The sequence below is a fragment of the Oreochromis aureus genome, linkage group 18 (genome assembly GCF_013358895.1).
Source record: "Oreochromis aureus strain Israel breed Guangdong linkage group 18, ZZ_aureus, whole genome shotgun sequence".
NCBI classification, from domain to species: Eukaryota; Metazoa; Chordata; class Actinopteri; order Cichliformes; family Cichlidae; genus Oreochromis; species Oreochromis aureus.
The window spans coordinates 26,858,871-26,867,794 of record NC_052959.1 but is presented as its reverse complement, the minus strand read 5'-3'; the positions used below and the strand labels follow the sequence as shown (position 1 = coordinate 26,867,794).

The following is an 8,924-nucleotide window of genomic DNA, read 5'->3' as shown; positions in this document are numbered from 1 at the left end:
CAATCAGTGATGTCTCCTGTTGCCGACTGGTACCTACCCTTTCCGGTTTTCTTAATGTAATTGTGCTTCTCAATTTGTTTTTGTGATTCTTCTTTGTTTTTGCGCTTTTCAATTTGTTGTTGCGTTTAGTGAATTTGTTTTTGCGCTTTTCAATTTGTTTTGCGCTTTTCAATTTGTTTTTGCGTTTAGTGAATTTGTTGTTGCACTTAGTGAATTTGTTGTTGCGCTTTTCAATTTGTTTTTGCGTTTAGTGAATTTGTTGTTGCGCTTAGTGAATTTGTTGTTGCGCTTTTCAATTTGTTTTTGCGCTTTTCAATTTGTTTTGCGCTTTTCAATTTGTTTTGCGTTTAGTGAATTTGTTTTTGCGCTTTTCAATTTGTTTTTGCGTTTAGTGAATTTGTTTTTGCGCTTTTCAATTTGTTTTTGCGTTTAGTGAATTTGTTTTGCGCTTTTCAATTTGTTTTGCGCTTTTCAATTTGTTTTGTTTAGTGAATTTGTTTTTGCGCTTTTCAATTTGTTTTTGCGTTTAGTGAATTTGTTTTTGCGCTTTTCAATTTGTTGTTGCGCTTTTCAATTTGTTGTGCGTTTTGTGATTTGTTTTTGTGGTTTGCACTTCAGGGCCACCGTACAGGGGTACCAGAGAGGCAGACAACAACCCGCACATTCACTTACAGATGCTGATAACTGTCTTTGGACAGTGGGAGGTACTCAGAGCACCCAGAGGAAATCAAGAAGTAAACTCTAAAACATTTAACCTAATTTTGCATTTTACTTATACAGTCACATTTCCTTTTCATTACATTTTTCATATTGATTTGATTTCCATTAGCATAGGGATTTACCTATTTTTTTAAAAAAAAATAAAATAAAATGTCTCAGTGAGTATTTTATTTTTTGTTTAAATTTCTGGTGTTTAACATGAAGTTCATAAGTAAAGGAAACAGATATTTTTGTAGTTATTTTAGTTTTTCATTGTAAAAATTGATTTCAGCTTTAAAATGTTGAATAAATATGGGACTTCGTTTAAAGTCGGATGCATTTTGCTGGAAAGAGGTTCAAGATAAAAACATTTTTTCCACAGTAAAACAGACATTTTCTGTAAAATAACCTAATTATTACACGTCAGCTTCAACATTACGCCATACCTTACAGCACTCAGACAGTTCAAACTCCTTTTCAAGCTTGAAGCTCTTCAAGGTTTTTCGATAACGCCGCGGAACAACAACATCCGTAACGTCACTTCCGCTCACTGCCCGTCAAACATGGCGCTGCTTCTAAGGTCAGTTTATCTTTGGTGCATAACTTTCGGGCTCGGGGAGCTTTTACTCCTTGTTCTTGGGGTTATTAAGGCACTCAGAGAAAATTTATAATAAGCTAAATGCACGTTTGAGGTCGACGCGCCTCGGTGTAACTTGTAGTCTCCATTTATTATCCTTGTTTACCGCAAGTGTGGTGCGAAAGCCGCTAGCTCACTGTAGCTATCGTGCTAGCGTCAGATGTTCTTGGTTATCTGAGAGTGGACTTTGACAGGTAGTTTTAATAATGTCAGACGTAAGCGGTTATTTGGCGCCTTAACCTTCATGTGACCGCTTGACAAATGCTTGATTCGCTGTTGATAATCTGAATTTGTTTGATTTAGGTTTGTGTTAAGTGATAATCGAACTACACTGTTACAGTGTCGTAACTCTACCCAGGTCAAATGATTGTCAAGCTTTGTCTGATTTAGCTTAAATGTGAAACGGATCTTTGTTTAATAGAAGTGAACCTATTACCCTTTGGAGTTTGTTTAACAGACATTTCTCATCTATTCTCTTCTCCCTAGAGCTGGAGTTAAGACTTAGCTTTACATATTGCTGGGTTTTCCCAAAGAATATGCAAAATTTATGACCATAACTTTTTATATTATTCTTTTTTATGTAAATTTGTTGACTTGTTTCCTCTTATTCCTATTTAGCTCTGTTTACTTATTGAAAAATCTTCATCTTTACAACATATCTTTCTTATGGTGCTGCTGTTTTTTTGTTGTTGTTGTTGTTTGTTTGTTTGTTTGTCTTTAGGACGTTGGGACGTCAGAGTGTCTGTCTCGCCAAACCCCAGTACAGTGTCCTGTACAGACAGTGAGTTCTGTGCTTGTTTGTTAGTGCTTAGAAATGCACACATAGGTGCTGCTGCAAACTTTTTTTTTCTGTAACCACCCCATTTTCTCTTCTCTTCAGTGTGGCTCCAATGGGATCCACAGCCAAGGAGGAGATGAACAAGTTTTGGGACAAAAATTCCAGATTAAACCGACCCATGTCTCCCCATATCACCATCTACAAGTATGTACTGCATACCTTCTGGTGTCTACTCAGAGTGTTGTTCAGACGTGACTCAGTTTAAGTAAAAATCATTTGCTCCGTTTGTTTTATGTTTTCAGAGACACCTCAAATCTGCAGCAACACATTTTCTGAGCTGCAAATATTATTACTTTTAAAGTCATTTTTTCTGATTGTGCAGGTTTTTCATTCTTTCGAAGTTAATAAAACAGCAGGGCAACCCACAAATACCTGAGATTTAGTGCAATAAGCACCTTATAATGTACTGTCACCAAGTTATTGGAATCCTAACGCCTGCAGAAAAGAAACCCTTTTTTGTTCAGTATATGTCGGTATATGTAATTTCTCACTAGGCTACCCTCCTGGTTCAGCTGCCTTTTTTTTAACTTTAATATTTTTCTGTCATTTGGGATCATTGTGATGACTCAGGGCACCTTTTTTTTTTAACAGTGTCAACAATCTTTAGCTTCTCCAATCTGTAATCCAGTGATTTAAGTCATACTCTTTCACCGAGTTTAGCCTATTCTGTACTAGAGCATTAGCATATTCATATTTATGCATGGAAACTTTGCATGTGCATCGATCACTGGCACAAAATAAAAGTTCCATGATTAAAATTTAAAAATTACAGTGCTGTTACTTGTTAATCAAAGCCTCATTCAGCATAAAACTGTTTTAAAGCTTTAAATAATCATCAGTTGAGGCCTGTGTGTGTGAAATCTAAATGTGCTCTGGGTTTTTTGGGGTTTTTTTGCGTCTCAGGTGGTCTGTCCCCATGATGATGTCCATCACCCACAGAGGAACTGGAGTTGGGCTCAGTGGAGGTAACACATTTGTTTTTTCCATCCAAAATTAAAGTTAGAGCTAGTAAATGATTAATTTAGCCCTTAAAATACCAGTTCTGAAAGAAGCTATACAGCCACTGTCAGCTTTTGAGTGACCCTGGAAATGTCTTCAGGGCATTTTAGTCTGTCACTATTGATTTCTGCTAAGTGCATTTACTGGAATTACAAAACAGAAGTTGTTCAATACAATTAAACCCAACATGTGAAAATTAACGCTAGATGGCTAACAGCTTTCAGTCATTCGCCTGGAGTAAAAACACGTGTCATTGTGGTATTGTATATCAGTGCTGCTGACCTTCATGGAACATGCTGTAAAAGCTGAATCAGCTTTGTTTATGTGTTAATTGGCTTGATAAGGGCCAAACTCAACAGCCAGGCTAACTCTCGGACATTAAGTGCCACTCACTGACTCTCAGCTTTCTATTAGAATCACATGAGTAATCACGTGCCTGAAATCGACTTCAATTCACAGTGAGGGAAGTAAAACTGTCACCAGCTGACAGGAAGCCATATCAGTCCATCTAAACATAACAGTCAGTATTTAACATTTAATTTTCAATGCAGCTTTCTGTATGTATATAAATATTTTAAAGAATGTCTTTTCTCACACAGAGTTGTTTAGTTTATGTTCTTTATTATCCAGGCAGTACAGAAATAGAAGCTTTAAATGAGCCATTGTGTTCAGTGCATTGTAGCAGGCAGCCCGTGAAGCGCTGGTTTGATCCAGAGCCATTATTTGGCTGTCACTCCAGCAAGAGCAAAAAAAAAAAAAAAGTATTTACATAACTGAGGCTTTTACATGTTGAAAAATTACTGGTGAGCTGGATCATATGGTAAAGTGGCTTATGGAGAGAAAATGTTGCATGTGGAGCTTCTTTTTACATGTCTTAATTTCTTACTGATTATGAAAGGAGTGGTGGTCTCAGGATTTCTGTCTGTGTTTAGCTATCTCAGCATTTGCGGTGGCAGCACTGGTTTTGCCAGGGAGCTATCCCTACTACCTGGATTTAATCCACTCACTGTCCATTGGTCCATTTCTCACTGGGCTGGCCAAATTCGGGATTGCCTTCCCAGTATCTTACCACACCTATAATGGCATCCGCCACTTGGTAAGATTTAATAATTCATTTTTTAAATTGCCTAACGATTTAACCAAGGAACTGCTTACCTTTTTCTTCCTCACACTAGAGTCTGTTTGAAATTCTTTGGTAGTGTTTCTATTTGCATGTTTTATGAGGTGTCTGGACTGCTTAGCTTAAGCTTTTAAGAGGATACAGAGTTTTGTTTTGCTTTTGTCATGTTTACTAATTTTACTAATTACATTTGCCAACATTTATAAACTGAGGATGTTTTTGTGTACTTAATGTTCTTTTTATGATCTTCTTCTGTTTATTATTATCTAATCAGGGCTGGGATATGGGCAAAGGCTTCAAAATTCCAGAGGTCTACCGCACCGGCTACACAGTCATTGGTCTGTCCGTCATCACGTCAATAGCCCTGCTCATGATCTGAGCTCAGGACCAGACGTGATGAACAGAGCGAGTTAAAGTGAACGCGAACTGGATTTCACTGTGGGAGTTTTGTTTTGTGTATATGTACCGTGGCCTAATGCAGACTTATGTTGTCAAAGTGTTCAATAAAGGATTATATTATTCTAAACTCAGAAATTATGTTTTGATGTTTCTTCTTTTGAATTAATTACACTTGGAGAGTCTTTGGGGTCAGCAAATGATGCAGCAGAGTGCAAAGTGCATGCAAATGTGACCCAGTTTATTTCACACTTGTTCTCAGTGTGAACAACAACCAGCGGCCAAAATTAGACATGTCCTACATGCCTTATGTAATTTGCCTAATCGTGCTGTGACGTCAAAATCATTAATCACTTTTCTTTGCCCTGAGTGCTCAGTCACTGCCAGTTCAACCAGTGTGCCTGCTGATGTTGTTTGTGCACAGAAAGGTGTTTTTGTGGTTGTGGCAATCTTTTTGTTTTTTTTAAACTGTAGGCTGTCATTTATATTTTAACTTATCCATGCTGCAGATGCTCAGATACATTTTTAACGGCAGGAAAGAGAGAGGCTGAAATGTAGAGAGGCAACTCAGTGGTGGAAGCTGTGCATGTGAACAGGCTCCTCACCGGCAGCCTGCCTCGGGCCTTACCTCCTACTGAGCCGCACAGGAGATAGACACTGCATCTCACCCGCTTTTGTCCTGCAGTGTGAATAAAAGCAAGCTGTGATGTAAAGTCAGATCCAACTCCCGCTTGTGCTGCGTACAGTAACAAGTGCATACAGATCAACAAAAAACAGGTAAATGTTCTGAGGTTAGCCTCTAGTCTAGTTAGCTGCAACAAAATTGGCTCATTAATTTGTAACTGATGCCTGGAGGGGAAATGCCTGTTAGGCAGAATGTCTTTTTGGTTTACTGATGAAAATATATATTTTTGGGTGTTGTGTCATGCGTTTTGTCAGTCTGTAAAGGACACAGCAAACTGTTTTTGCCAGTATTTGTAAAATTCAAGAGTTAATTCAGTGCTTTTGATGGTGTTGTAATCTCCACAGAGTCATATCATCTCTGTTGTTGGACAGGCATCGCTATACCTAACCACTGCCAGCTCAATGTTACATCAACACTTGCAAAATGCCTCTCTGTACATGAGTTTTTTGTCTGATTGCTGTTAATTTGGCATACGCAGGATTCCCCACACAAAGTCCTATCCACACAACAGGCACATTTCCACCTGAGCTGCACATCCATTGGTCTGCAATTTTCTATTGTGATGGACGGGAAAATTGCTCAGGCTCTGTGGGATCCAAGACCGAATTTGTTTATAGACTGTTTGCACTAAACCCTGTGGAATTTCTTCTCATTTTTTGGGAGTAAAAAAAAGAAATGGGGGGGTAATAGAAGTATTGGCTGTTTTATTCCCCTACAAACAACAAGCACTCTGGCTCATAGTTGTTGATGCATTTCCAATGCACAATGTTCCATCTTTTAGTTTTGCTCTGATAACATCACCATAATGATATTTTGACGAGATAACTTGCACGAAACCAATGGGGGATGAAAAGCGGGAGTTCCCACTGTTTCTATGAGACATTAAGTCACTGATGATTATGCGGCGGCAGCACCCCCTACCGGTTGGCAAATTATTACACCACGGAGCTGCGGTCCTGATGCTGAGGGATGGTGAGGATGCTGCGCAGGGCTGGGAGGGGGAGTATAAACCCGGTTTTGATAGAAAAAACGGTGCCTCAGTCTCTGTGGCGCAATGGAATAGCGCGCTGGACTTCTAATCCAGAGGCTCCGGGTTCGAGTCCCGGCAGAGATGTGGATGTAAGGATCCGGCTGTATTTTTTTTTTCCGTTAATGAGAAGGGTTAAGAATAAAGCTTACATTTTTTTAAAAATGTTCTTTGCAGATAAGATTTGCATAACAGGGCTGCTCTGCTCTGTCGACGGCAAGGGTGGATGGGTGGAAATAAGATGATTCATAGTCGTGTTTATTTTGCAGAAGCTCAAAAACAGTGCATCTGGCCTGGTAATTTCACACGAGCCTAGTCACCGCGCAAAGGTCATCTCTTTAAAATATGCAGATTTGAAATAGGGAAAAGGCGTGAAACCACAGCAGAACTTCACGGGGCTTCCTTCCCAGCTTGCGCTCAGTTATCACGGGAGCACATTACTGCACAGTCTCACCAGCGGACACGCGCGCACGCTCACGGTTTCGGCACCTGGGGCAGTGCGCTCATTTAAACCAGAGCAAAAAGCTTTCCTGAAGCAGCGGCAGCAGCTAAACGTTTAAAGCCTTTTGCCGTCCTCGTAACAAGTGTTTAATGATGCCAGATGCCACGTTTCCATCCTCCCATTCGGTTCAGAGACAGAGGGAGAGATAAAGACTCCGGTTTACTTTGAACATAAATGACTCATAGTGCTAGAAAATGGTGTCGTCTCAAGATTGGTTTTTTGTATGCAGATTCTGTATTGAATTAAAGACCATAACTACATTGTACAGTGCGAGTGGAGAAGAAGAGTTGGTGAAAGTCATTGTGTATTTTTAATTAAGGGAAATCAGGGTGGGGACCTTTCTGGAATCCTTTCAAGGATCCCTGAAGGTGGAGTATTTCCATCTTTAAAACCCCCAAATCTGGGAGCCCAGAGCTGATATTGTTATTTGCTTTCAGTGTGGGAAAGCAGCTGCTTGCTTGAAGATCTCTCAAACGCCACGACTCCCCTTACCACTCCCCCCTCCTCCCGCGCTCCCCATGGTTTTTATATTTTTTTTAATTTATTTATTTTTTCATTCAACCCCACCTCCTCGGTTTCAGTTTGTTGCCACCACCACTGATTGGGCTGTCGTGCCATCCATGTTTAACCCCATCATGCCTCCCCACACACAGACCTAATCCGCCCGCAAACTAATCCTTAATCCTCTCTGGCAAGTTGAACAACCCCTCCCCCCTCCTCGCTCTCTCCCTTCCACCCTTGGATCCTGATTCCCAAACGGGCCTGACGTCAAAAACGTCAAAACTACAAGGACTCTCCCCTTTAACGTTTGCAAGCATATGTAAAACTCCCAAGGGTGTAACCATTATGAAACATTGGTGGACTACTACACAAACTGTGAAACGATAACGTCTCAGCAAAGTAGGATTTACAGTATTCTGGGAAAATAGGGAGGAAACGGAAGTCCCACAACTCCACAAGGCCAAGGACTCGGTTAAATCATTAGGCAACCATTGCAAATTATCTAACCGATGGGAAATAGTAGTGGGCCTATCTGCAAGATATAAGTAATAGCTCCATAGCATCAATGATAAGAAACATTATACTCCACTGAGAACCGTGACAATCAGCTTCAGATGACCCGATATGAGATATGTAGGTCTGAATTCAGGAGAAAAATGTTGTACCTACTCTGTAGGCTATGGAAACTTTAGATAAAGCGAGCTTATGTACAACAGGGGAAAATGAAATTCCATAAAGGCAGATAAGGTCAGATGACTCACTGTGGGGTATTATAGCAACATTACGATGATTTTTCGCTATGGTAAGATCTTACTATCCGCTCCATCTCCTTCATGCTGCTCTCAGCCAGTAGGCCCCTGCTCTGGCCCTGTTATCCCGGTGGTACGGGCCAAATCGTATTAAAGTCCCCTCCCTCCCTCCATCCCTCCCTCCCGTGTCCCCTCCCCTCCCGCTCGTCTTTCAGACAGTCTGTTTTTGCTGCAGTGAACGGTAGCCGTGGAGAGCGAGCAAGAGAGAGATAGAGATACAAAGACAGAGTGAGAGAGTGAGCGGAGGGGGAAAAAGCAAGAAAAACAAGGAGTCGGGAGAAGGAACAAGGAAAGAAAAAAAGTCGATAAAAGCAGATTGAAAGAAGGCTCCGAACAAGCGACTGCTGCGCATCAAAGGAGGGACCTTACTGGGGACCTTATTGGAGACCAGCATCAACAAAACCCGACTCCGGAGGCGGACTATACCGGTGTGTGTGTGTGTGGTTATTGCCGTGCAATGTTTCACAGTTTGTATTAATGTACAGGGTTAGGATGTAGCCTGTAGGGCGGACAGGAGACACCTGTCAGTGGTGACGCTTTTCCGTCTCCAGGAATGTGTCCGTGTGCGCACTGCGAGTCTCCCTTCTCTCTCTCTGTGTAATCCGTCATGCCTGTCCAGGGAGAGAAGTGTATAATCCCTGCGTGTTTCATAATTTACTCTAAATGTACGTTTTGTTGTCGGGCTGTCTGCGCTGTTCCCGACTCCTCTCC

General features: G+C 40.9%; 2 protein-coding genes and 1 non-coding gene across 10 annotated transcripts in view; all 3 read left to right on the top strand.

Annotated features, from left to right (window-relative positions):
* The first annotated feature begins 1,262 nt into the window (after nucleotides 1-1,262).
* Nucleotides 1,263-4,830, top strand: sdhc (succinate dehydrogenase complex, subunit C, integral membrane protein). 2 transcript variants are annotated; one of them, XM_031754956.2, is made up of 6 exons: nucleotides 1,263-1,279; nucleotides 2,058-2,117; nucleotides 2,217-2,318; nucleotides 3,078-3,139; nucleotides 4,106-4,269; nucleotides 4,568-4,830. In XM_031754956.2, the coding sequence occupies exons 1-6, from the start codon at nucleotides 1,263-1,265 to the stop codon at nucleotides 4,670-4,672; spliced, it is 510 nt and encodes a 169-aa protein (XP_031610816.1). In that variant the 3' UTR covers nucleotides 4,673-4,830. The 2 variants fall into 2 exon arrangements, with proteins under 2 accessions (XP_031610816.1, XP_039458565.1); XM_039602631.1 differs by lacking the exon at nucleotides 1,263-1,279 and adding an exon at nucleotides 1,379-1,530 and having other exon boundaries at nucleotides 4,568-4,672.
* A 1,584-nt stretch (nucleotides 4,831-6,414) lies between these two features.
* On the top strand, nucleotides 6,415-6,488 carry trnar-ucu. The gene has a single exon. It is a non-coding gene; the product is annotated as a tRNA-Arg (tRNA).
* A 1,900-nt stretch (nucleotides 6,489-8,388) lies between these two features.
* The window catches only part of cadm3 (cell adhesion molecule 3), a 95,833-nt gene continuing 95,297 nt past the window's right edge, over nucleotides 8,389-8,924 (top strand). For all 7 annotated transcript variants that reach the window (XM_031754945.2, XM_031754943.2, XM_039602567.1 and 4 more), the window contains exon 1: nucleotides 8,389-8,641. The gene's annotated coding sequence lies outside the window, so the exon portion shown is untranslated. The remainder of the gene's footprint in view (nucleotides 8,642-8,924) is intronic.

Bases quoted from the DNA above. Each gene is read 5' to 3' on its own strand.
- sdhc (XM_031754956.2), top strand. The intron at 2,118-2,216 runs GTGAGTTCTGTG...TCTTCTCTTCAG, and splicing joins TACAGTGTCCTGTACAGACA to TGTGGCTCCAATGGGATCCA. The intron at 2,319-3,077 runs GTATGTACTGCA...TTTGCGTCTCAG, and splicing joins CCCCATATCACCATCTACAA to GTGGTCTGTCCCCATGATGA.